General features: G+C 34.5%; 4 protein-coding genes and 1 long non-coding RNA gene across 8 annotated transcripts; 3 read left to right on the top strand and 2 right to left on the bottom strand.

The window, feature by feature from the left end:
• The first annotated feature begins 1,047 nt into the window (after nt 1-1,047).
• LOC108223414 (uncharacterized) lies at nt 1,048-7,835 on the top strand. Of its 2 annotated transcripts, none has more exons than XM_017397677.2 (11): nt 1,048-1,318; nt 2,262-2,501; nt 2,636-2,845; nt 3,461-3,541; nt 3,645-3,731; nt 3,912-4,007; nt 4,154-4,207; nt 4,899-5,962; nt 6,056-6,104; nt 6,213-6,252; nt 7,461-7,835. In XM_017397677.2, exons 2-11 carry the CDS (start codon nt 2,265-2,267, stop codon nt 7,607-7,609), a joined length of 2,067 nt encoding a protein of 688 aa, XP_017253166.1. In that variant the 5' UTR covers nt 1,048-1,318; nt 2,262-2,264; the 3' UTR covers nt 7,610-7,835. The 2 variants fall into 2 exon arrangements, with proteins under 2 accessions (XP_017253166.1, XP_063949369.1); XM_064093299.1 differs by having other exon boundaries at nt 1,127-1,318; nt 2,259-2,501.
• A 4,014-nt stretch (nt 7,836-11,849) lies between these two features.
• LOC108222400 (glycine-rich protein HC1) lies at nt 11,850-13,555 on the top strand. The gene is made up of 5 exons (XM_017396317.2): nt 11,850-11,971; nt 12,074-12,208; nt 12,549-12,710; nt 12,792-12,911; nt 13,126-13,555. Exons 1-5 carry the CDS (start codon nt 11,869-11,871, stop codon nt 13,386-13,388), a joined length of 783 nt encoding a protein of 260 aa, XP_017251806.1. The 5' UTR covers nt 11,850-11,868; the 3' UTR covers nt 13,389-13,555.
• A 2,856-nt stretch (nt 13,556-16,411) lies between these two features.
• Nucleotides 16,412-17,719, bottom strand: LOC108223206 (uncharacterized). Its single transcript, XR_010291987.1, has 2 exons — nt 17,424-17,719; nt 16,412-17,176 (listed from the first exon to the last, which is right to left on the bottom strand). It is a non-coding gene; the product is annotated as an uncharacterized LOC108223206 (long non-coding RNA).
• Nucleotides 17,720-18,661: 942 nt separating this feature from the next.
• On the top strand, nt 18,662-23,752 carry LOC108223203 (glucose-6-phosphate 1-dehydrogenase, chloroplastic). Of its 3 annotated transcripts, XM_064094358.1 has the most exons (11): nt 18,662-19,054; nt 20,120-20,280; nt 20,404-20,498; nt 20,590-20,704; nt 21,451-21,656; nt 21,740-21,889; nt 21,984-22,104; nt 22,267-22,496; nt 22,608-22,808; nt 23,242-23,497; nt 23,647-23,752. In XM_064094358.1, the coding sequence occupies exons 1-10, from the start codon at nt 18,835-18,837 to the stop codon at nt 23,489-23,491; spliced, it is 1,749 nt and encodes a 582-aa protein (XP_063950428.1). In that variant the 5' UTR covers nt 18,662-18,834; the 3' UTR covers nt 23,492-23,497; nt 23,647-23,752. The 3 variants fall into 3 exon arrangements, with proteins under 3 accessions (XP_063950428.1, XP_017252825.1, XP_063950429.1); XM_017397336.2 differs by lacking the exon at nt 23,647-23,752 and having other exon boundaries at nt 23,242-23,637; XM_064094359.1 differs by lacking the exon at nt 23,647-23,752 and having other exon boundaries at nt 18,691-19,054; nt 20,126-20,280; nt 23,242-23,637.
• LOC108223204 (omega-hydroxypalmitate O-feruloyl transferase) lies at nt 23,560-25,652 on the bottom strand. The gene is made up of 2 exons (XM_017397339.2): nt 25,172-25,652; nt 23,560-24,562 (listed from the first exon to the last, which is right to left on the bottom strand). Exons 1-2 carry the CDS (start codon nt 25,625-25,627, stop codon nt 23,705-23,707), a joined length of 1,314 nt encoding a protein of 437 aa, XP_017252828.1. The 5' UTR covers nt 25,628-25,652; the 3' UTR covers nt 23,560-23,704.
• Nucleotides 25,653-26,244: the final 592 nt, after the last annotated feature.

Genomic DNA, 26,244 nt, shown 5'->3' with positions numbered 1-26,244 from the left:
TTATTTCTGATTACTGATTAATTTACGTATACTCCCTCCGTCCTAGTTAATTGTATACATTTTTCTTTTTGGGACGTCCCATCAATTGTATACATTCCAAAAATAGTAAATTTTTATAATATAAAATATCATTACACCAACTACTTTATTCCACTATCTCTATTCTATACTCCCTCCGTCCCAGTCAATAATATACATTGGGAGACGGGGGCGCGACACGGACTTTAATGCTTTAATATAGTATAGTTCTGTAAATTATTTTTAAAATTTTCTTTTTCTGTATAAAAGTATAACATTTATACTTTTATACAAAAAAAGAAAATCTTACAAATAAGTTGTAGAACTATGTTTTATAAGTGTCTTAAAAAGCGTGTCGAGCAGTGAAAAAGAAACGTATACAATTGACTGGGACAGAGGGAGTAATAATATACTCCCTCGGTCCCTCTCAATTCTTAACATTGGGGGACGAGGACGTGACACGGACTTTAATGCTTCTCTAAAGTATAGTTCCATAACCTTTTTTAAAAATTTTATTTTTCCGAATAAAAGTTTGATGTTTAAACTTTTATTCAGAAAAAGAAAATTTTAAAAAAAGGTTATGGGACTATGTTTTTAAGATGTATTAAAATGTGTGTCGAGCAGTGAAAAAGAAATGTTAAGAAATGAAAGGGACAGAGGAAGTAAACACTATTACATCCACTATTTTCCTCCACTATCTCAAATTTATTATTAAATATTAATAGGTCCCACCACTCTACCCACTTTTCATCTAACTTTACTTATTTCTTACGTAATTTATTGGTCTCCGTGTCCCAGCCATTTGTATACAAATGACTGGGACGGAGGGAGTAATAATACCAACTTTTCAGAACTGCCTCTTAGTTTTTTTTATAAAGACATTCATTTTTTTAACAAATTAAATTACGATTATCTATTTAAGATTTAAATATATAAGCACTCAGATATAATTAGCATATTAGCATAATACTAATCACTGAAAACCCTAAATAAGACCACGTTTTCCAGAATTACTAAATTATCACAAACAATTTTAATTATTCTTATTAAAAAATGAGTCCCAAACACTGCCTTCTTCTAGAAAATTCTGCGTCAATTGACGACAGCGCAGACGCAAGCATACGCGCCTGCCTGTTCATGTTAGCATATTTTGCTAACATGCACCGTCTCTTTCCTTGTATATACATACATATATAAATACAAACCTTTTCTTTGCAATTCTACAATATTGAAATACCCTTATAATTTTTAATTTTGATTTGATTGAAGAACTTAAGAAACTATTGATCGAACTCAAAGGGTATGTTTATTTACGATTTTTATGCTATGTTCTTCCCTATATTATGCAATTTTTTTAATATGATATTTTATTTTTTGTTTAATTTGAAAATTCTTGTGCAAGTATGAAATTTTTGTATGTGTAGAATTGGTAGATGGTGGTTGATTAATTGGTTGATCATTAGTCTTTGTGATGTCAAGAAGCTAAATTGTTGAGAATCCTAGTTTTTATTTTTGCTTGAGATATGTCCAAGATTATTTCTTTCTGGTAGATATATGTTCAAAATTCAATTAAAACTATTAGCTAGGTTTGTGTTCAGTTCTTTGTGAAATTGACATATAGTGAGTAATTGATTGATTATTTGTTTCGACCTGGGTCTTTGTTATGTCAAGAGAAACTTTAATGTTCAAATTTATAACTCTTTGCTAGACATATGTTCAAGCATTCATCTTTTTGCTGGATAGATGATCAACATTCAATCTTTTTGCTAGATATAGGTTTAAAATCCACCTTTTTGCTGAATGTTTCATCACTATTTAGTGCACTTGCTACATGTATGTTCAAATTTCCAATTTTTCTAGATATATGTTCATCAGGATAACTGATTGAAAATTACACACACGCGCGCGCGCACACACATATATTGATCCATAAACTACTACAAAATTTCATTCTATTCTGTGCAACTAATCTAAAAGTGTGTTTTTAGGCTTTTTGAAAAAGACAATGGCAGTACTTTCAGTATTGTTTTTTGTTGGGTTTTATACAAATGAGCAACAAATGCTTCCTTCTAATTTTGTAGTTTTATGTCTTTGGTGCTTATACTAATTGTTTTGAACAATTTTTTCCTTGTATTTGAGAGCTAATGGTATCACTCCCTCCTTCCTGCTTGTGTATTGTGTGTACTTATTTAGTAGGAATCAGTTTGTTCTACATTATTAAAGTTCATTTATTCTGGCAGCAGAGTATGCAGCAGCAACAAGATAAGAATGACATCTCAGTGACATGGAGGGCCAAGAAGTTCATTGTCCCAATGACCCCAAATGCCACCCTCAGAGAATTTGGGGACAGCCTCCAGAAATTGACTGATGTCAGGGCAGATACCTTGAGACTTATTGTTCGGTCCGATAAAAGCTCAAAAATGTTATATCCGTTCTCCGATGAGCATTCTTCTCTTACTTTGCAAGAAACACCACTTTTTCAGGTTCCGTGGATTTTAGTGCATCTCTTATTGTAGTGTATTGTTAGATGTGCTCACCTGATTTTTGATCTTTTAGATTTCTATTGTCTGGACATTTGCCTTTTTAGTTTCAAGACTAACCAGACCTATCTCGTCAGGTGAAATCTATTATGATGATGGGGGTACCCAAAGCTGAGGTGGATCAAGTTCTACAAAATGCAAAAGCAGATATGAGAATTGCTGGATTTGATGAAGAGGAAAAGAGACTTAGGCAAAGAATTTCAAGTGGCCCTAGTACTCCACTCAAACTTCCACAGGGAAATTACATCTTTTCTGAATTTCGCACGCTTAATATTCCGGGACTCGAGGTAACATTTTTATTATAACTTTTTTATTGTATTTGGGATAGCTAGATTCATTCTGTAATTTGTGCCTAGTAAGCAATGCAAGAAAAAAAAATGTGCTGGCATGATTAAGAAAAGCTTGTAGCTACAAGACTAAATTCTGAGCCTTATCTTTCTCGTTTTGGTTAATATAATTTAGTTGGCAGAACATAGAAACCAAGACGCAATTTTCTATACTGGCTAGATAATTGACAAGATAAGATTTTATAATACCATTTGGAGTATGGTAATTTTGTTAGAAGTTGGCTATTATTCATTAAAATGAACGTAGTTACACAAGGTTCATCTTATATTAGTTATATCAATAGATGGTTAAAGGGTATCTGCTTCTTGAGGCAGAAACTTTATGTATTAGGTGGAGTCACTGATATATTGTTTTAATACGATATATTTATGCATGTAGGTGGTGTATGCACCAGCCCTTAGTAGTCATTAAGTTATTGACTGAAACTGACACGAAATGTTTTAATACCTGCACGCTTTTAACATGCATTTTATGCACCTTTATTAGCAACTAATTTGCACTTTATAGACCTTTATTAGCAACTATTTTATGTCCTATACATCTCTTGCCAACAGTTAAATCCTCCCGCTTCTGAGGCATTAAAATTAATGCATATGCTTGCTGCCGATCCTGGAATTGTTGCTGTTATGAATAAGGTGAAATACAGTGTCCTTTACCAATTTTGCTAAATAATATCTTACTTTGTGTATACTGTCTCATCAAATTTGTTGAACTTTGTTTATCTATGGCTATTTGCAGCATCGATGGCGTGTAGGGATTATGACTGAGATGGCACCTGAAGGTTATGTTGGTGTTAGTCCAGTGTGCATTCTTGGTTTCAACAAGGTATGGCCATTAATAATTATTACTTGCAAGAAGATGAAAATGTTGTTTCTCCCTGTTAATATGTTCCCTGAGAATTGAGATGTTAAAACCTCGAAAGGGACGCCAGCGTTAATTTACCAACACAGACCGGAGCAAAGAAGTCCTTGTACTTATATATATCACTTTGATTTGATGTTACAGAACCAAGGGGAAGAAATTTCTCTACGCCTTCGAACTGATGATCTCAAGGGGTTTAGAAAATATCAGAGCATTAAAAAGACTCTCTTGCATGAACTTGTAAGCTTCTTCTTTTTGAAGAGAAAAACATTGTTTTGTTACCCCTTAGTTTGGTCTTACGCTGTTATATCTGAATGTTGAGCAATTCACTAACTAGTGAATAGTGATCATGGCAAGGCACTTATTTTTCTAACTACATTTTTCAGGCTCACATGGTGTACTCTGAACATGATGCGAAATTCTTTGCTCTAGATAGTCAGGTATTGGGACTATATTCTTTCTTCTTGCCGACCTCTATTTTGTTTGTCCATGGGTCACAATGTGTTCCCGACTTATGATTTGGAAAGAAGATAAGAGGGAAGACTTGGGGGTCTCCCTTTGCTCTCATGTACCTAAGCTCTCCACTAGAGTCTTGTATGCTCTAAGTAGCTTATGTATGCTCCTAGCTCCCTTTCAGCTACAGAATGAGAGTTATAAGTAACTCAATGTACACACCGGAATACCGTCCTATATTACAGAGGAAATAGCAAGAAACAAGAGCCGCAGGAAGTTTATTTACTTAGTGTTATACGCTAAGGAATGGCGAGCTACTTGGCTGCTTTCCGTAACGGCCCATCAATAGCTACTATAACAACAATTAATTTAGATATAAGAGCTGGAAATAAGTTTATGAATTTTCAATATTTTTAAAAGTACTTCGTATATTTTCGAGAAAATTGTTATTTTGTCCATATCCCTGCTTTCCTTTTCCCCTAGAAATTGTGTGTGTGTGTGTGTGTATAAAATCATATTATCATCTTATCACTCCTCTCCTGGACAATAGTCTGGGTTTGTTTTTTCCTCCTTTCACACGTGCTTAATATACGAGGCATGAGCAAGTACTTGCAGTTCCAAATTCCCTTCTCTTATATTAATAGCTTTCGGTGTGATCGTGTGATATTCCTTCTGCAGCTTAATAAAGAAGCGGCTTCTCTGGATTGGACAAGATCGACGGGCCATACTTTGAGCGGGATGGGATTTTCCCGAGAACATGAAGAGCAGCTAAGCACTAGTGGCGAGAATGGAAATCTATCGCGAAAGCTTGGGGGAAAGGGTACAGATCAACTGGCTGATGCCCGTTTGTCGTCAGTAACTGCTGCTTATCGCCGTTTGGACAGCGCATTTAGTAATCTCTCTGGGACAACAGATGTAGCTGAAAAACATATGCAGGCTGATTCGGAGCTTAATACTCAATATGAAGCTGAACTTGTACATGCCGCAGCAAAAGAACTGAGTATGGCAGAATTAAATGATACTCGTACTGAATGTAACAATGGGTCTCATGCTCATGAGTGCTTGGGCAAAGGAAAGATGGAGCCTGACCCTGACGACAGTGTAGACATGGAAGCCATGGAATCTGAACCGTACCGTATGTACAAGGAGGCAAAGAATATTTCTGAACCAGATCCTGATGATGCAGAAATGTTTGAGAGGATGTCTCCTTTGACGACTGAAAAATTGTTTGCAGAAACATATTTACATGGGGAACCTGATCCTGATGCTGCAGGAACTTCCAACATTAATGGATTTGTTAATAAACCAGATCAATTTGTTGATAGTAGGGAAAGTCAGATTCAACATGAGAAGAGGGTTGATAAATTTGTTGGTCGAGGTGATTCTGCAGCAGGCCAAAATATGTTGTGCGGTGACTCAAATGTCCTTGTTGAAGATTCGACTCTCCTGGAGAGCATGAAACCTCATCAGCTAACTGAGAACTCTACAGAACCAGATCTCGATGTCTCCCAAAAAGGAGTTACATACGCAGAGCCTGATCCTGATGATAGTATGGTTCCTTATCAGGGAATTTCCAGAACACAGACTGCTGAGCCAGATCCCGATGATCAAGAATTGCAGAGAATTCAAGACCCCGTGACTGTTGTCTGTAATCGTCTGCAAAAGGCCATTGAGATGTTGCAGTCTGAAGTCAATCCTTCTGAATCTGTCATAGTTCTTCAGACTTTGTTTAAGATAATTAGGTCTGCATTCTGCACCCGACTTTGATACGATTTCTTACTTATGATATTGAATTATTCTAGGTCTGATAATAATTCATTCAAAATTTGCTGCAGGAATGTGATTGAACACCCAAATGAAATAAAATTCCGAAAGCTGCGCAAGGTATAATCTCATTTGATTTTGACTAAATTAACTTTATTCTGTATCTAGACTATGCATAAAGGTTCTCTTCAGCTCCATTCCAGATTTTAACAGACTAATATATTGCAGGCTAACCCAATAATCCAGCGGAATGTTGCAAATTACAAAGGTTTGCATCTTCTTATACTTTAACTTTCTTTTAGTTTAATATTGTAAACATGTTTACATAATTTTAGTCAGACGGATAATTATAACATGCATTGTGGCCTTCAAAAGGTATGTTATAATCTATTGGTTTCTTTAAAATTGTTAAGAGAATTAGGAGTGGCACAGTGGTGGCAAGCTTATTGGTAGATGTGTCTAGGTTCAAATCCCATTTTATGATATCCTCATAGATGAAAATGGTCCATTTTGACCACTTCTCAATTCCTATCCTCATCTACTTAAACTACAATGAATAAAAAAATGATTAAGTTACTTATAGACCCTGTTATTATTATATAAGACTGCATTAGGGCGTGCTTTAAATTATTTTGGAAAGTAATCCGCCTTCAATTTGTACTGAAACAAAGTACAAGTAGATTATATACTTCTGGGGGGATCTTTGGCTGTTTAGTGTATAAAACACAAGTGATTTCTAGGGGAAGTGGCCGAATTAGGTTTGAGTGATAGGAGGATTTAGGTTTTAGTTGTCTGTTGTACCTCTGTTCTGGGTTGTAGAATGAATAAGTTTAACTGTCCCATGCAAATTTTCCATATTAAGTGGCTTTTGTTGTTTAATAAATCTATGACATGTTGCTTTTCATTCCCTTTATACAATCAATATATGCTGAGTTGACTTCCTATTGGTTCTTTTTAGTTTCTAATATTATAAAGTTTGTAAAATAATTATTGCCCATTAAGGATACAGTTTGGAACTCGATAGGCTAGAAAATTGTTAGCGTGTTCGCCAAATTTTGGTTTGTAATCTTTGAATATACAGTTTAATATAATTATCAACGATGGGGCGACTTTTGAATCTATGTTGGTATGTTATGTATATGGGTTTGGCATCTGGTCTTTTTACGGTCCCTCATTTGTCGCAAGACATTGTAGGACAGAGTCAAAATTAAATATATAGGACTTGGACACCTCTTCTGTTATTAACCACTGTCTGGCTATTGAAAGACTGTGTCTACGAGCTTTTGAGTAGACTTGAACAAAATTTTATAATATAGATTACTTAAAGATGCACAATCAACGGTATTTAGAATTTTAGTATTATTTCATAAATGTATCGTGTGAAATGCTAATTGTGCTGTGTTTGGTAGGAATTTCTTGCCTTGATAGTTATATTTAAAATAGAAACTATAAATGACTAATATGTTTCTTATTCAGCTGCCATGGAGATTTTGCTGCTGATTGGATTCATCGAAGATGTTGTGTTGGATGAGATAGGGAAGTCGGAAACCTACTTAATCTTGAAACGGAACGACCCAGGCTTGTTATGGCTTGCCAAATCCTCCCTAGAGACACGCATTTCTTAGTAAATCGAGATGTCAAACAGTATTTGGTGTGCAATGTGTTGATATGGTTCTTGCCATAACTGTACAAAGATGAAAATACATTGTAAAGGGTGGTGTTAATGATCATGGTAATCACAATTGCTAGAGAGAGTTGTCCAAAATAACAATTGTAATATCAATATTTTCTGTAAATTGTACTTTCTGATATTTTTATAAGTGTTTATAGAATTTCTATTGTTGCGTATTATATTTTGAACAAATTTATTACAACATTCATCTCATATATGTTATTCAATTTAAATTCACAGCAAGAGAAAACCTGTTGAATGTTCCCTGATATTTAAAATATAGGTGGTTGACCTTTTAACATGGTTTTACTTTTTTACTCAAAATTTTAAATATTTTTATTGTGTAGTTGAAATTGTTATTTTCAATTTCTATGAACAAAGTCAAAAATATATAATTAATATTATAATTTAAAAAATGAAAATTTCAAATATAATAATACTCTTTTTTGAAAACAAAAATAATAATGATAACATTTTTTTACCGATCAAAGCCGTCAGCCAACCTTTAGGATAATAATTTGTTCCTAGTAAAGGGTTTATTTTTTATTTATTTTCCCTGCTATTAAAATATATTAGTGATGCCTACAAACTGATAGAGTTATAAAGAATAAAAAAATTAATAATTATTATATATATAATCCTATATTTTGTTTTGTGTGATTTGGTTCAAGATTTAGATTCAAGAATAAATGTTCAATATTACAGTTACGATTCATAACTCAAATTTGTTGTGATTAAACAATTAAACATACACATATTTATTCGACTTGATTATTTTCACAATATCTTGTGATTTATTATTATTCAATTAATTTTTATATAAAAAAAATTAATCAAAATGGCGTGGTATTGAAGGGAGTGAAATATCCACTTGACTATCCTGCACTATGACGTGATTAGTGACCCCTGCTTTTACTCTCCAACTGTATGCTTGAATTATCTTTGTTGCTAAACATTATCGATGAATATATTGGTGCGTGGATCCAACTACTTTGTTACATACTCCCTCCGTCCCTCTAATTTTTTTACCGTTACTATCCCTCTGTCCCTCTCATTTTTTTTACTGTTACTATTTTGGGATGTCACTCTCATTTCTTTACAATACTATAAATAATAAATTTTTGACATCATTACACCCACTATCTTCCCCTACTATCTCATATTTAACAATAAAAACTATTATTACACCCACCACTTTCCTCCACTATCTCAAATCTATTATTAAATATTGATAGGTACCACCACTTTACCCACTTTTCATTTAACTTTACTAATTTTTTATATTTTGTCTTGGTCTCCGTGTCCCCCTAGTAAACAATTAAGAGGGACGGAGGGAATATAAAACTATTTTATCTTTCTGAACTCGAGTTTTCGATACACAACCAAAGAGAGCAAATTCACTATTGTATTTGTCTTTTTATCTGAGGTACATATGGTAACCCCACTTGCAAAAGAAGCAAATATATTTAGTGCCAGTTTGGCTCCACGATCTAAGCACTTTTTTTTTCCGAGAAATCGTCTTTTGCTTTTCTTGACCCGTTTGTCTAAAAAGTTTAAAAGCATTTAAAAAAAGTTGAGATCACTAACTTTTGTTTCAGTGCTTATTTCCCGAACACTATGATCACTTAGAGCATCTCCACTCATACAAAACCTTTAGCAAAAAAATGAGTTGTCATTCCAAATATAAAAAATTTAGCCAACTTGTTGAAAAAATCACACTCTAAGAGCATCTCCAACCATACTAAACCATTAGCTAAAAATTGAGTTGGCATTCCAAATATAAAAAATTTAGCCAACCTCTTGAAAAAATCGCACTCCAACCACGTGAATCTGTTGTCTATAATTTTAGCCAACCTCCTATGGATGACTATATTTGTCGAACCTCTACAGGTCTGTAAGAAATCTGTAAGATGATTGCACATCATTTATTACCATATTGAATTGATATATTCTATTTTAACAAACCAAAATATTAATAACATTCTATTTTTAAATTATAGCCAACCAATATAGCCAATACCATTGAAGTACAATGTCTTACAGGTTCAGCAAATTTTACATAATCTCTTGCAGGTCCAATTTAGCCAACGATTATAGCCAATACCGTTGGAGATGCTCTAACCACATGAATCTGTTGTCTATAATTTTAGTCAACCTCCTATGGTTGGCTATATTTGTCGAACCAGATATGTAAGAAAATCTGTAGGAATATTGCACATCATTTATTAACATATTAACTGATATATTCTATTTTAACAATCTGAAATATTAATAACATACTATTTTTAAATTATAGCCAACCAATATAGCCAATACCATTGAAGCAAAATGTCTTACAGGTTCAGCAAATTTTACATAATGTTTTACAAGTCCAATTTAGCCAATGATTATAGCCAACACCGTTGGAGATGCTCTTATAAGTCCTAACTTGCTTTTAATTTCTACTTAACTTTTTTTTTATTTTAAGCAAAAACTACTTATTTTAAACTCACCCAAACAGCCTTTTAATGGCACACGACCCTCTTATATAGAAGCACTATTGGATAGCGCAGTTGTTGTTCCGAGTTCGACAAATAGATAATAATTTGTAATACATATAAACCTGCATTGTAAAAAAAAATATTTCCTTCCTTTTATATTCAAAGATTTTAAAGTTATTGCACATTCTTCTAGCGGTTTAGATTTTATCAACTTAATTACGAAAGTATATGACAATTATTTTATATGTCATATTATGCATGAATTATGAGATGCAAAATTATATATCATAAAAGAAATTATTAATATATATAGAGAAGGGGGGAGAGGGGGAAGGGGGGTTGGTTCTGGTGAAGGTACATTGAAATGCACTTCTTATTTAAATAAATACTTTACTTTTGGGATACGGAATATATTTGATTTTTTGTAAATATTAAGTTTTATAAAATAATACATGAATATGAAATTTTTATCAAAATAATTTAAGGAACAGAAAGCTATAAATATAAGCTATATTTCAATAAATTCTAGTTATCTTATTAAATTATTATTTTTCAATTTTTAAATATTATTATATACACATAATTTGTTAAAGATATGTATAAAAAATCAAATGCGGACTAAAGAGTATGTTTTTCAACTTAGAAACGAACTCACATGTCCATGGTACGTACGTACGTGAGCCGGTCTTTGTACTCTTACCCGAGTTTCTGTTTAGACTTCGATGTACAGAAAAAATCAAAGCGAGTGACAGAAGAGGACGACTTTGAGTAGTATTTTGATTCAACCTTGCACACGATATCTTTTATTGACATTATAGCATGTATTGTCATGAGCCACATTATTTCACAATGAATCCAAATTTTCCTCGTCCTCTTCATTTATGTTTACATGGAGCTAGCGGATCATATTACATAGCAAGTTTCCAATTATTTTTACTTTGAAAGAAAATGTTTGATGCACATCATCATTAGAGCATGTTCAGGTAATTATATGTATAATGATCAGTTATTTTCGTTGATAAAATTGATTATGTAAATTTTTTGTTAAAGACATCGATGATTACTCCAATGAGATTATTTATATTCATACTTATATAAAATTATATCTAAAATCTTTTTTGGATCGACAAATATAATCATTAGTCAAGCATGATTAGTAATATTTTTTGCTAAGAGGAGAGAGTGTTGTAATTCTTAATTTTTTACATAATCTTTAAAAGTGACACATAGATATTAAATTGACGACACCTAGATAATTTTAGCTAAAAGTTTTTATAATTGGAGATGCTCTTAGACCAGTAATAGTAATCTTTAATAATTTATTTATAGATTAATATTTATTTTTCTTCAATGATTTCGGAAAAATTAGCGAATTCATAAAGTTGATTATAAATCTTTATCAATTCTTGTTTTTCTAATCGACACAACGAATGCAAAACGGAACATTTGATATTTCCTGATCGTGGAAGATAAGAGTTGATTTACATTTGCATGATATACAGGGTGATATAAACTTTAACGCCGCTTCGTAATTGTAGGGACAATTAGGCGTCAATCCATGCATGCATGCTTATCAATTTTCCCCTTCTCTTGAGAAAATCAAAATGTACACGTGTCAGTAGCTAAGACCCCCTAGTTATCACCTACTGCATGAACTCTAGCCTATAAATAGAGACGGGAAGCTTGAAGTTTTTCTCATATTTGGATCATAAATACATAACAAATTACAAACATGGGTTCGAAGACTTTTCTTTTACTTGGCCTTTCTTTGGCCATTGCTCTTCTCATCAGCTCAGAGGTCTCCGCTAGAGACCTCGCTGAGACTGAGAATAACAGTACGTTTTTTTTTTTTTTTATATTCTGCATGTATTTTATTTTTCATATTCGTGGACTTTATTTGTTTTGACATGATCACATGAACCTATGTTTATGTACAGATGTTGCAGCAACTATCGATGGTCACGGAGGCGGTGGCGGTGGTGGTCACGGAGGCTGCCCTCACGGATGGTGTGGGCGTCATTGCTGCAAAGATGCCGCTGAGGCTGAAGAAGCACAAGACACCGAGGAAAAGGGTAAGCTGTTTAATTCCTGCACAACCCTATTTTTGTGTATGTTGCGTGTAACGCACACTACTAGGAGACCACACACATGTCTTTTTGATGCATAATTATAACGAATTGAAAACCTCAGACATTATGTAAAGAGAGCACAGAGCTACTGATGGACTAAGAGTTTGTTGGTAGTTTTGTTTTACAAAAGAGTGTTGATTTTTTTTTTTGACAAAAAACAAAGAATTTAATAAATAATTGAAATCCAGTCGACACAAACCATGTATTTCGTAACCAAGACTTCTCATATATCATATGTATGCCTGATTAACTTATTCTGACATGAACCTACGTTCATATGCAGATGTTGCAGGATACGGAGGTGGAGGTCACGGAGGCGGTGGTGGTGGTGGTGGTGGTGGTGGTCACGGAGGCTGCCCTCACGGATGGTGTGGTCGTCACTGCTGCAAAGATGCCGCAGAGGCTGTAGAAGCAGAGGTTGCTAACATCAAGGCCGAGGAAAATCGTAAGCTTTTCCAACTCTACTATGACACTACACGCATGCATGATTCATGTGTATAAACAAATCTCTTTTACACCCATGCAGCTATGCAATACCACGGAGGCGGTGGTGGTGGTGGAGGAGGCTCCCATGGTGGTTGCCGTAGATGGTGCGGCCGTCACTGCTGCAGTTATGCTGATGAAGTTGAGGATGCAGAGCAAAACAGTAAGTCACTTACCTCTTTAGACTGTGTCTGAAAATATCAAATTTATCCTAATAAATTGAGTTTGGTTATCTCAAATTCACAAATTTATGATTATATTTTAGACCCTAAAAATCAAAATTGTATCAAATTCATCAAAATTTCAAGTTAATTCCAACTTGGTAAATTTACCATAAAAATAGCATGTTCATGTAACAAATTACGTTGCACGTGCAGGTTTAGCAGATACCGACGGTAAATACCACGGAGGCGGTGGCTGGAACCAGGGAGGAGGCTATCACGGAGGTGGTGGTGGATACAACCAGGGAGGAGGCTACCACGGAGGCGGTGGTGGATACAACCAGGGAGGAGGCTACCACGGAGGCGGTGGTGGATACAACCAGGGTGGAGGCTATCACGGAGGCGGTGGGGGATACAACCAGGGTGGTGGCCATGGAGGCGGTTGCCCTCATGGATGGTGTGGCAGACACTGCTGCTAAGCTGGTCAGACCGCGGAGACTCAGAACTAGAAACATAATACATAGTTTCATGTTACATGCATGCGCGGCGTGCATGAGTCTTAACCTGAGTGTGTAATTACGATGAATAAAGGAATCAATGTACTACTTCTCTCGAATTAGTATATGAATAAAATCTCTTTTCTTAACTACTCTTCCTATAATTATTCATCATTTTATGTTTCTATCTCGTGAGTAGGTACTAGTATTGGGGGCGAATCTAGGATTCGAACCACACGAGACACTAAGTAAATTTTTGAAAAATATCTATATATTTTAAAAATTTATGAAAACATTTTTATAATTATATATTTTAAAAATTTATAGGGATATTTATATAAATTTATAAAATTTAGCATGGTAAAAAAATGTTTAAAAAAAATTCGAGGGACACCTGTCCCCCTTTATCTGCCCCTGCTAATATCTATGTATTATTCACACTGCCTGCCCTGTGATAATAAAAATTTGAAAAGAAAGTCTTTCCGGATGAAATGATTTACTAAATTGTGATAGATTGTTGTCTAAATTAACTGAATATTTTATTTAAATATGTGTAGCGTCATACATCAGTGTCTAAAACAAATTAAAAAGTATAAGATATCTAAAAAGTTCAAAAAAAATTCTCAAATCTTAATTGATAATATTTGCTCACATTAATAATAATATTCATATAAATTATTTTATTAAAATTATTTATTTATTTATCACGTATTTCTGAGAAAAAGTTGTAAGATTTGGGACAAGTACCCTTACTTGAAACAAAAAGTTGCGGAGAAGATAGAAATTCGCTAATTTCAATAAATCACAAATTACAGATACAGATACAGGTGAATCCACCGAACATACTGTAAAGTCAAACCGAGCTAATTCTAAATCGAGTCCAAAAATTTCTTTCAAGTCCATTTAGGAATCCAGCCCAATTGACTTATATTGTCGTCCGAGGCGGCTACAGCCCAATTTCCAAGCCCAAACAGGACAGATTTAAAGACACCTGACCCGAACCCAAAGGTCCTAAGAGCATCTCCAACATCCTCTTAACATCCTCTTAAAAATAATATAAATAATGTGGCTCCTAACAAGTTATTATATAGATTCCCGTGTCCAACTCCAACAACAATCTTTATCCTTATTCTCTATTTATATTAAATTCATATTTTGAACTCCACTACTGTACTGTCAACGGCCTTTTCTTCCAACGGTAATATGTGCCGATATGCAGTATATAAAACCTAAAAAGTCTGCTTTATCAAGTCACCTGCTTCATAATTAATCTTTTATAAATCAAAGTTATCACTTCACTTGCTTCATATTTCATATCAATTTCTTTTATAATGGATCCTGATGATATCATATCATATTTGGTTCAAGAAGAAGAGGAGGAAGAGGATGAAATGAATATTGCTCTGGCTTCATTTTCGGAATTCATTCGCAGAAGTAGTTCGAGGGTAGTTCGTCATGGAGGTTCAGTGTTCAACCACCGTATGATTCGCCGTAATAAAGATTTAGCCATTTAGGTAATCAACTTATCTATCGTGATTATTTCAGTGATAATCCTACATATCCGGAGTTATATTTTTCGTAGGAGATTTCGTATGAGAAGATCATTATTTGTTCGAATTCAAGCTGCGATTGAGTCACATGATCCCTACTTCGTGCAAAGATATAATGCAGCAGGAGTTCTTGGTCTATCATCACTCCAAAAGATAACTGCAGCATTAAGAATTATAGCATACGGAGTCCCTGCAGATGCAATTGATGACTATATTCGAATTGGTGAAAGCACAGCAATTGAAAGTTTAAAAAAATTTGTCACAGCAATTGTGCAGATTTTTGGTGAGCAGTACTTAAGAAAGCCAAATACTCTCTTGTTCAATCCTATAAATTTACCATCTGATGTTTCTTTTTGGTTCTGTTATTAACATTTGTTAAGGTTCTGGTTTATGCAGAACTAATATATCATTGCTCTGTTGGCTATCTGCAATATCGCTCTTCTATAGATTTTTAAATCTCTTAAAATATTCATTTAAAATCTTGTAAATTATAGAAATTAGTTGCTGAGTTTCTTTTCATGTGAGCTAAGACTTGGCTTACCTGTATCTGAATCACCAGGGAGAGGATAGGTTAATTTGTATGGACTAAATAGGTTAGTTTCATCTGGAGCTAAAAGGGTGTTTTTTGATACTCTTATTGAGTATATCTGCTTTGGTTATTTAGTTCTTTTTGATGAATTTATGTGCTTATTTGTTAATTTAGCTTCCTGATGAAAGTAGACAATTAAATCATAGAAATTAGTTGTTGCTTTGAGCCTCTGAGTGAACTCATGGCAGAAGCCAAGCCAAAAGAGCTTCCCTAGTTAAAAAGCACAAGAATTGAGTAAAGCAATTTTCTTTATGTACATTACGCAGACAACAGACATAGGCAAAGAATGAATTTGTTGGGCTTGTTTGCATTCTGGAAAGTTATTTATAGATTTATTATTTATTCTTTAACCATCTATAGTTTTCTGTTAGCCGCAATGAGAGCAAAATTAATAAACAAAACAAACAACATTGATCATTCCAAAATGTGCATAATGAGCTGATATTAAACCATACAATTGTCAAATACATATATTCCAAAAATGTTGAGGCATTTAAACATTTGTAGTCCAAATCAATTGTCAAAAGATATTCTGATAAGAAAGTAGTGATTACTTAGCAAACAAATTGCGTCTTCTTTCAATAATCTCTTGTTTTCTGGAGTTAAAATACTCAACTTCAATTGCCCCCATAGAACTTGTATCCATAGCCATTATTTTGGCATCAGCTTCATCTTGTTCTGCTGCTGCTCTTCTCTTCTCGCGCTCATCTCTATCTTTTGCTAACTGTAGCATTTCTTTGAGATGCTCATTTCTTTGTTTCCTGCATTCATTCTGATCAGCCATCATTTTCTCTAATATTGCAGCTCCACCATAATCACCGAACTCATTGTCTAATTTCTTTCTTTTTTTCTGGATTTCTTTTGCAGCTTTCCTCCCAATTGGCCTTTCAAAGGCTGAGTTTCCTAACATTTCACAATCCGGAGTTGAGGGAGAAGAAATTTTTGGACTGTCCTTTTGGAAAATTTTTGCTTTCTTTGTACCAAACTCAATATTCCATTTAGGCAAATATCTCAGTAGATTCCAGCAGTGCTCAAGAGAAAAGTTGTGTTTGCAAAGATTTTTATACATATCCTTCGCATTATTAATCTGTTAAAAAATCCACAACTCTTGTATCATTCATGTGAGTAGTCTATTAAATACAAATTACCAGGAAAAAAATTATCTTATCAGCTTCAGAGCACCCACTTTTTCCTTCTACTTGGTTATAATATCCTTGAAATTTATTGACGGCAAGTTGTATCACGGACCAACGATGCATCAATGAACAGCTGGTACGATCAGATTGAAAGTCTTTATGTTTCATAAAGTAGATGTGCACTCTTTGCCAGTAAGTTTCATTTTTTTGATCAACCCCTGTGATAGGATCAAATGATACATTTTGCCATGCTGAGATTAGTAGCTCATCCTCTTGCTTACTAAAGTTTCTGGTTCGTTGTCTTTTCTCCTTCACCTTTTGTGAGCTAAAGTCTTGAGATGAGATTGATATTACTTCAGCATTTTCTTCTTCGTGACTTTGTGTGAGATGAGTACTTAAATTTGGTCTGGCAAATTCATCATATACAAAACATTATGCACCAAGCATATTTGGAAAAGAAGGTACTTGTTCACTGTAATTCATCCTTAAGTGCACCTATCAAGTCAAAAAAAGAGAGGGTCTGCAGCTTTTAAAATCACCCAAAAATCATTGAACTATGCAGTCATTTTAATAGCCACAGTAGATCAAAAGAATCAAGTACCACCATAATTCTTTTACGTCAAAATCTAAAATATAAGCTTTAAAAACTCAATTTCATAAAAATTGAATTAGAATCAAGAAAAAATTAAATTTTTATACACCCATTTCAAGGGAAAAAAGTAACTAAAATTTAAGAAAAAACCTGAGATTGGTGATTCTGGTCAGCAACAATAGCCGGTGGTGATGAGCGACAATCATTTGATCTGTTTGTAAAGTCCATCAATTTAACAATCTGAAGTTTAAAAATCTTTGACAAAAAAAATCATGCTGTGAAGAAGAGAAAATGGATAGTCAGATGTTGTGAAAAGAACCTACCCAGAGTATATATATTCTTGTTCACAAAAATGTTGGAGGAAAAAGTATAATCGAAAGAGAGGGAAAGCAAAGCAAAAGAGAGGGAAAACGTGTGAAATAATTAGACGGAATGAATTTTATTAATAAAATATGAGTTAAGAGCCGGGCATCCGCTCCTACAAATTAGGAGAGAGAAAAGCCTCTTAACTTTTCTTAACTTTTTAAAGAGTTACTAAGAGGCTGTTGGAGTGCCATTTTTGCTCATGTTCTTTAATTTTTGTTTTAAGAGCTTGGATAAAGAGCTTATTGAAGATGCTCTAATATTATTATTTTTAGTTCGATCTTAAGTACATTAAATTCAATTTATAATTTAATATTCAAGTTATTTATATACTTTATTAAGCCAAATTAAATTTTAATGAAATCAATTTAATCAAAATTAAAATTTTATGTGTAAATCATATAATTGAACTTTAAAATTATTCTATTCTATACAATTGATGAATCAGATTCAATATTATTTATTAAATTTTAATTTAATCACTACTAAGAGCATCTCCAACCATCGAAAACTCTTGGCTAAAAGGTGAGTTGGCATACTTAAAATAGAAAAAATTTAACCAACAGCTCGAAAAATTCAACTCCAACCATACTCAACTGTTGTCTATAAATTTAGCCAACCTTCTATGGATGGATAAATTTGTCGAACCTCTACAGGTCTGTAAAAAATCTGTAGGAAGATTGCACATCATTTATTACCATATAAACTCATATATTCTATTTTAACAATCTAAAATATTAATAACATACTATTTTTAAATTATAACTAACCAATAAAGTCGGTACCATCGAAGCAAAATGTCTTCCAAGTTCGGTAAATTTTACCTAATGTATACAGATTCTATTTAGCGAACGATTATAGACAAGATGTCGGAGATGCTCTAAATACAACTAATTTGATGTAATTGTCAAAACTTCTGTTGCCTCTGGGTTCAAATTTTATCAAAAATAGGAAAAGAAAATCGCTTGCAACTAAAGTGACAGTGCAGGAAGCGATAAATACAAACATTATTACAATTCGGAATAAAAACAGAAAGTGCCGGGAAAGACTAAACCCTGACCTCACATACATGATCACCTTCACTCTCTTCATTCCAATCCACTTCCAAACACACACACACACTTGCATACAAAAGATCAAACACATTTTGTGTAGTACTTTAGTTTCACTTGTGTTTCTTTAAGCACCTGAAGCTATTATGTCTACACAACTGAGTCATTGTTCTTCCTCAACTAATAACATTTCATCCTGTTTGATCAAGAAACACACCCTCTTGCTCAAACCACTTGTCATTGTCCCATCAAGAATCAATTCTTTCAAAAGGGTCTCTCTGATTCATTCGAGTATTCATCCAAGAAAGGATTTTGAGTTCAAGAACTCCAATGGGCACCCTCTGAATGCTGTTTCTTTGCAGGATGGTCAGTGTTTTCACAAGTCTAATGCTGAATCTTGGGTTTATTGTTGATTTGATAATGCTGATGTTTATGTGTTGCTTTGTTACTATCATGTGATTCGTCACGAATAGGGCTTGTTTTCGATATTTGATTTTATGTTGATCTGTCTGTCTATGAAAAATTCCATCGAGGGATATTAATTGGATCATAAATATTTAGTACTCACTCGCTCCAAAATCTATTTTTATCGTTTTAAGTTATAGTAATGCTGGATCATGTATCTTTAATATGTTTAGAATAAGAAGAGAGCTAAAGAGTAGAGACTGATCCTGATTGTTAGTAAATATTGTTTAGAAATCATATTAGACTCTTGGATCTGCCTGCACACTCAGAAATGGTCTAATCCCAACTCTTCTCAATATCACCTTATGATTACAACCCTAGAGCTGAACGCGGCAGCTCATATGCTAATATTTCTTGCTGAATATTGATTTGTAACAATATATTGGCTTTAAATTTGAACCTGAACTTGAGATGACACTGCAGCTCACAGCAATCAAAGTTGTCATTAACAAAGTGATACATTTTAGAATATACTGGGATCACAATAGGCTGCATTGTATCTGGTTTAGCTAAGCTAATACTAATTTGCTGCTGCATATGATTAGATGTAATTGCTCCTTCACTTCATTCTTTGTGGTACCGTCTTCGAGTGCCCTCCTTCATATTTCCTTGTATAAAACACATATGTGATATATCTGCGCTATGCCATTTGCTTTCACGCCAACCACGCCCCTCTCATTTTTATTGTTCTTCAAAGTTTTGTCATCATCAATGATGAGGTGTAAAAGTTCACCTATCGATTTTCATATGGGCAGAAGATCATTTTTTTGATGAGTGGTTTAATTATTGAGTTAGAAGCTTTCACATATTCGACAAAGCTACTCTAGTCATTAGAATGTCTTTGATATTCAATTTTTCACTCCCTTTAACCTATATTTAAGCTATCAGTTCTTGACACTCACGCACTTAACACAAAACTTACACCTCTTATTTGCTTGAGTTTTCTGAATATACTGCTTATGGTAGGTTCAGCTGAAAAGTCTGTAGAGAGAGAACCAACATCCTTAGAAATGGGAAGAGAAGAGTCTAACCTCAGTGTCACTGTTGTTGGTGCTTCTGGGGACCTGGCCAAGAAGAAGATTTTTCCCGCACTCTTTGCTTTGTTTTATGAGGATTGCCTACCAAAGGTTTTCTTACATCAGTTGTTTTTAATGTTGATAATCTTCCTGCTCTGTTTATGTGTAGGCGGCTCATGTTGCTTGATTGAGTGAGTTGATTGGTCACATATTATTTTGAATGCTTGCATGCAGAATTTTTTAGTTTTTGGTTATGCGCGAACCAAAATGACTGACGACGAGCTGAGAAACATGATTAGCAATACCTTGACTTGCAGAATTGATAAGAGGTAAGATACTTAACCTGTATTCTGCGCTGCATAGTTTGTTTTACCTTTCTTATTACCAGTGTTAATCTAATATTTGGTTGCTGATATGCAGCGCAAACTGTGGTGACAAGATGAATCAATTTTTAGAAAGATGTTTTTACCATTCAGGACAATACAATTCAGAGGAGCACTTTTCAGAATTAGACAAAAAGATGAAAGTGAAAGAGGTACAGATCTAATTTACTTCTCCTTTCAATCTTTTGTGTATATAGATCTAACTTTCATGCTTTTGATGAACATCGGAGTGAATATGAAAATAATAAAGTTGTATTGACCATATAACACAGTTTCTGATTTAACCGAAACGTCACTTTGGTAAAGAAAAAACATGTAAGAGTCAGGACAGTGTGATATACTTGATATGAAAACCAACAATTATTCATCACTATTCAGTTGTAATTGTTTACACTGCCTGAATTGCTAAACTATTTATGTGCATATATCTTATCTATGTCAATACATCTCATCTATCTGTATGACAGAGTTAAATTTGACCTGTAGCTCATGAAGGGTCTATTTTTCAGTAATGAGACCCCTATACAATAATGAAAGTAGGAGTATCGGGGGTGATATATGCTGATTTTTTGCTATAGGGTCCTTGCAGAGGGTGAGAGTGTGGAACTATACTTGATAAGAATCAGTGTTGCAACTAATGTACTAATATTAGTAGAATACAGAAAATTTAGGGTTAGTTCTGACTGGAACTAGAGATACTCGTCTAGATGATTATATTAACTTGATAATCATGGGTCAAAAGGATTTCAATGAAGTGAATAATGCGAATTTCAAATGACGTAATGAATTAAATTATGGACTTCATGTCGAATTTGACTTTAACCAGAGACCCGCTTAACTGTCATGCATCTCACACTTGCATTCTAAATACTGACCCTAATTTGTAACTTATGTCCAGGCTGGGCTTCGGTCAAATAGGTTGTTTTATTTATCCGTACCTCCAAACATATTTGTAGATGTCGCTAAATGTGCTAGTGCCCAAGCTTCTTCAGCGAATGGGTGGACAAGAGTTATTGTTGAGAAGCCATTTGGCCGTGATTCAGAGTCATCTGCAGAACTTACTAGATGTCTAAAGCAGTACTTAGCAGAGGACCAGATATTCAGGTATACTCTGCAGCATTCCTTTTTTATAAGATAACCTTATGATTTATGAAGCTCTGGAGTTTCCATTTCGTAACTTTCTTCAGGATTGATCATTACTTGGGCAAAGAGATAGTTGAGAACCTATCAGTGCTTCGCTTCTCAAATCTTGTTTTCGAGCCACTTTGGTCAAGGAATTACATCCGAAATGTGCAACTAATATTTTCCGAAGATTTTGGTACAGATGGCAGAGGAGGGTAAGCTCATATGTGTAACTAGAGAACATATGATAGTTTAAAATTGTTTTTGGGCTTGGTTTCTAAAAATTGTTGTATCTGTTTTTGTCACCAGATACTTTGACAACTACGGAATCATCAGAGATATAATGCAAAATCATCTCCTACAAATATTAACACTTTTTGCGATGGAGACACCCGTCAGCCTGGATGCTGAGGATATACGAAATGAAAAGGTTATAACCACCCGACTTAATTAATTAGTTTTTCAAATTATGCTGCTGAGTGGAACTCCATTCCAGGAGGACACAAAAGTACTGAAATTCACAAGTCTTTAGAGAAATATAGCTCCATGTGAATAGAAGAACTATCTAATACTATTAGTGATCACTATTCAGGTCAAGGTTTTAAGGTCAATGAGACCTCTGCAGCTTGAAGATGTAATTGTAGGTCAATATAAGGGCCACAGCAAGGGTACCAAATCATATCTAGGATATACAGATGACCCAACTGTGCCGAAGGACAGTCTAACTCCAACATTCGCAGCTGCAGCGCTGTTTATTGATAACGCACGATGGGATGGAGTTCCTTTCCTTATGAAGGCGGGAAAGGCACTCCATACTAGGCGGTAGATAGATCCTTCACTCATATTTACATGATAGTTTTATAGTAGACTGATCTTTATGCTGACTATTTATTGCAATGAAAGGTCTGATGTTCTTGTTGCAATGGAATTCAGTGCAGAAATCAGAGTTCAGTTCAGGCATGTCCCTGGTAATTTGTACAAGAATAATTTTGGGACAAATCTAGACAAAGCTACAAATGAACTAGTGCTTCGTGTGCAACCGGATCAAGCCATATATCTGAAGATTAACAACAAAGTTCCTGGTCTTGGAATGAGATTGGATCGTAGCGACCTTAATTTGCTTTACAGTGCAAGGTAATACACAATTCACTATAAACAATTGTACTTGAGATATGAGAAATAAGCAAAACATAGTAAGCAGTGGAAAACTAAATCGCAATAGAAGTATTCGTTAATTAACATGTGATGTAAGTTGTAACATCATAATCTTTTGGATTATGCTCAGTTATTTCCTCTGTTACAATATCAAGATATATTAATATTTTCCTAGTATAAAGGTTTAATTTAATAACATTTCTACAGCAGCACCAGCTAATGTGTAGCTGCAGTTGGAAACTAAGTTTTCTTTGAATGTATTGTGTAAATTGCATCGGAAATACTGGAATGTAGGGAGTTCCATTTTTCAAATTACTTGCAGAGAGTGTCATTCTCCAGTTTACTCTTTAGAGTTTCTACAATATTTGGAATTTGGATAGCCTTGACTGGTGAAAAATTTGATTCACTCCAGGTATTCGAAAGAAGCAATAGATGCGTACGAGCGACTCCTAATAGATGCAATAGAAGGAGAGCGAAGACTGTTTATTAGAAGTGATGAGCTAGATGCTGCTTGGTCTCTGTTTACACCATTACTCAAGGAACTAGAAAAGAAGAAGATTGCTCCAGAGCTCTATCCTTATGGTAGTAGAGGACCAGTTGGAGCACATTATCTTGCTGCAAAACACAATGTTCGATGGGGAGATCTTAGTAGTGATGAATAGTTGATGGTAACAAATCGTGATCTCGCTTATATTCTTACAGATATTTTTATGTTAAATTCTCAAGGTCATCTATGTAAATTTCTTGTATAATTGTATTTTCACGTGGCGTGATGCTAAATGGGAACTAGATAATTATACTTGCTTTATGTTTACAGCTTCAAGCTTATGGCACCTGGAGTGTAATCTTAGAATATAGGGGAAGTACGTTATAACTTATATTTGCATGAGCTCTTGGAATGATTTCATGGCATTAACTGGCAATCCCGTAAGCACTGTAGTTCCGTTTCCACCACCAGCGAGAAACAATGCTACTTCTTTCTCCGGTAAGGTCACACACCCTGACTGAGTCGGCTCTCCCCACCCGAAGTCTGTGGTGTTGAAAGCAAGCCTAGTCCAGGTAGTAATCAGAAAAGTGCCAGATAATGATGGCTTTTCTTTCTTCACTTCAAGGTAATCAATTGCTGACCTAATGAACTCATCATCCACCATCTTTATAGCATTTTGCACAAGATGCACTGCATAAGACAATGGCTTGTTCACCAAATCTCCGGCATTGCTCACACTACACGCTAGCACGATCCCATTCCCAAAATAGCCCTTTGGCAGGGGAGGATTCACCAATCTTGATCTTCCATCAACAGCAAATAAAAGCTTGAGCTGTTGGTCAGGTTTCATCTTAAGAGCTTTAGTTCTTGCACGCCACAACAAGGCCGTGAGGGCCACAAATGTGGAGCAGTTCTTGATGGTTCCATCTTCCATGATCAACTTCTTTAACCTCATTAGCTTCTCTTGATCGAAGCTAAATGCTTTGTAAACCATCTCAGATTCTTGATATTTCGCGGAAATGTTTGATATGTCTTTTATCTCCAAGAACTCATTGTGCACGCGAGTAATTCGTGGAGGTTGTCTTGCTTTTAGGACTGATCTGTCGATAGCTGGTACGATTGACGGGGATAAGCCTCTTGCTATTTCGCTCCATGAGTTAACGAACTCCATCGCTGATATTCCATCGGCCATGCAATGGTTCATTGTCATTCCCATCACAAATCCTCCGCACTTGAATCTTGTTACCTGAGCAAATTGTCAAAATCACATTAAATTTAGTTATTTAGCTAATGAAAACGGTTTTCCAACCATCGCTGGATATGAACCAAATTTCATCCAACAATTCACATCCCTCCCTCCCTCCTGTAATGCACCCAACGGCTACTATTCAATGACCCTGCAGTGTTTCACTGCATAGATATCTAATAAGGTCCAGATCTTAGACATATGTATGTTAACGAAATCTATTCAGCAGAAGAAAAAAAACGCAAGACGGCCTGACTTTAGAGTATCATTCAGCGTAAAAAGGTCTCATCCTAGATTTTTAGGTTCTGCACTTATGTATGTTCTGGACTGACTCCATATCTAATATTTTTTGAAATATAAGTTGTTTGACTTTTTTGCACATATTTTCAAGTCTTTTGATCACATGCTAAAATTCATTATTTTTGAATTTTTTTTTGAATAAAAATATATGATTGATATTATTATTCAGAAAAAAAAAATTTGAAAAACAATAATTTTAAGCACGCGGTCGACTTAAAAATACATGTAAAAAAGTCAAATGACCTATATTTCAAAATGGAGGGAGCACATGAAAACATAAAGGTTTCCTTTGGTGAATAGAAATAGTACCTGTGCAGTCATCAGGGGAATTTCGAACATGTCTCTTGCAGCAGAATCTGTATGAACAAGCTTGCTCAGCATGGCAGAATCCAGACACGTCACATTCCCCAAGACATCGATATCGTAGTCCACCACAGCTTCGACAAACGGCACACCTCTGTTCGTGCATTTCACTACAAGCTTCTCATCACTCCCGAGCGTTAAGTTCCCTGCAAGCGGATAAAAATAAACCAGAACTTTTGCCAAAGCTTCTCTTATAACAAGTCCAACTCCTTCTGTGCTCTTCTTGTCACCATCCGGCTTAAAACAAAACACTGTTTGCATTATTGAAGTGATATTCTGATCGAGATTCGACAAGTAATAGTATTCTGGAAATGGAGACTTTATTTCCACATGAACTAACACCGGTTCGGACTTCGTAATCTTGAAATAACGAGGACTGTCTTCGACTGATGAAGAATCCATTCGAAATGTTCTGTTTAATTAAATCACCTGAAATCGCGATAAAAATGAAGCTGCATGTCACTTAACAAGTAGAGCAATACATCCGATAGCCAAAATAAGTACTTATTTCGACAGTATTCATGAAAAATATGCGTCATGCCTGAATAAATACGGGAAATACTAAAATGTGTACCTGAGGTATTTAGTAAACGTAGTGAGACTTGTAATTTTTGAATAATTTGAGATGGTATAGTGGACGTTATATACTAGTGCAAGATCAAATTTTCAACTATAGATTTGAATGGTTTACGGTTGAGAAGCTGCTTAATTAATGATGATTATGTGGGATAAAGCCTGAACTAGACAATTATGCTTACAGTATCGCCATATTGATACATGATTATCATGAATCAACAATTGATCATTCTACTGTGCTCCGCACAAAATAATTGAAGTCACTAATTTTTACCTAGATAATTATTGTCTTTTTATAAATGCAATATGTGACACTGGTCCCATTTAATTTATATTATTTTTAAGAAATTAAATTTATTTTCTTTTTAAAAAATATACAAATAATTTTCTATAAATAAGTTGCTTGTTTCTGTAAATACAAAATGTTGGACATTTATTAATAT

This window comes from Daucus carota, chromosome 5 (genome assembly GCF_001625215.2).
Source record: "Daucus carota subsp. sativus chromosome 5, DH1 v3.0, whole genome shotgun sequence".
NCBI lineage: Eukaryota > Viridiplantae > Streptophyta > Magnoliopsida > Apiales > Apiaceae > Daucus > Daucus carota.
The sequence above is the reverse complement of the archived record's forward strand: the minus strand, read 5'-3'. Positions and strand labels throughout refer to the sequence as shown.

Coding starts and splice junctions, on each gene's coding strand:
- LOC108223414 (XM_017397677.2), top strand. CDS start 2,265: ATGCAGCAGCAACAAGATAAGAATGACATCTCAGTGACATGGAGGGCC. Junction 3,732..3,911: donor GCATTCTTGGTTTCAACAAG/GTATGGCCATTA, acceptor TTGATGTTACAG/AACCAAGGGGAAGAAATTTC. Junction 5,963..6,055: donor ACTTTGTTTAAGATAATTAG/GTCTGCATTCTG, acceptor AATTTGCTGCAG/GAATGTGATTGAACACCCAA.
- LOC108222400 (XM_017396317.2), top strand. CDS start 11,869: ATGGGTTCGAAGACTTTTCTTTTACTTGGCCTTTCTTTGGCCATTGCT. Junction 12,209..12,548: donor ACAAGACACCGAGGAAAAGG/GTAAGCTGTTTA, acceptor GTTCATATGCAG/ATGTTGCAGGATACGGAGGT. Junction 12,711..12,791: donor CATCAAGGCCGAGGAAAATC/GTAAGCTTTTCC, acceptor ACACCCATGCAG/CTATGCAATACCACGGAGGC.
- LOC108223203 (XM_064094358.1), top strand. CDS start 18,835: ATGTCTACACAACTGAGTCATTGTTCTTCCTCAACTAATAACATTTCA. Junction 20,281..20,403: donor ATGAGGATTGCCTACCAAAG/GTTTTCTTACAT, acceptor GCTTGCATGCAG/AATTTTTTAGTTTTTGGTTA. Junction 22,105..22,266: donor AGGATATACGAAATGAAAAG/GTTATAACCACC, acceptor ATCACTATTCAG/GTCAAGGTTTTAAGGTCAAT.
- LOC108223204 (XM_017397339.2), bottom strand. CDS start 25,627: ATGGATTCTTCATCAGTCGAAGACAGTCCTCGTTATTTCAAGATTACG. Junction 24,563..25,171: donor TTCCCCTGATGACTGCACAG/GTACTATTTCTA, acceptor CAATTTGCTCAG/GTAACAAGATTCAAGTGCGG.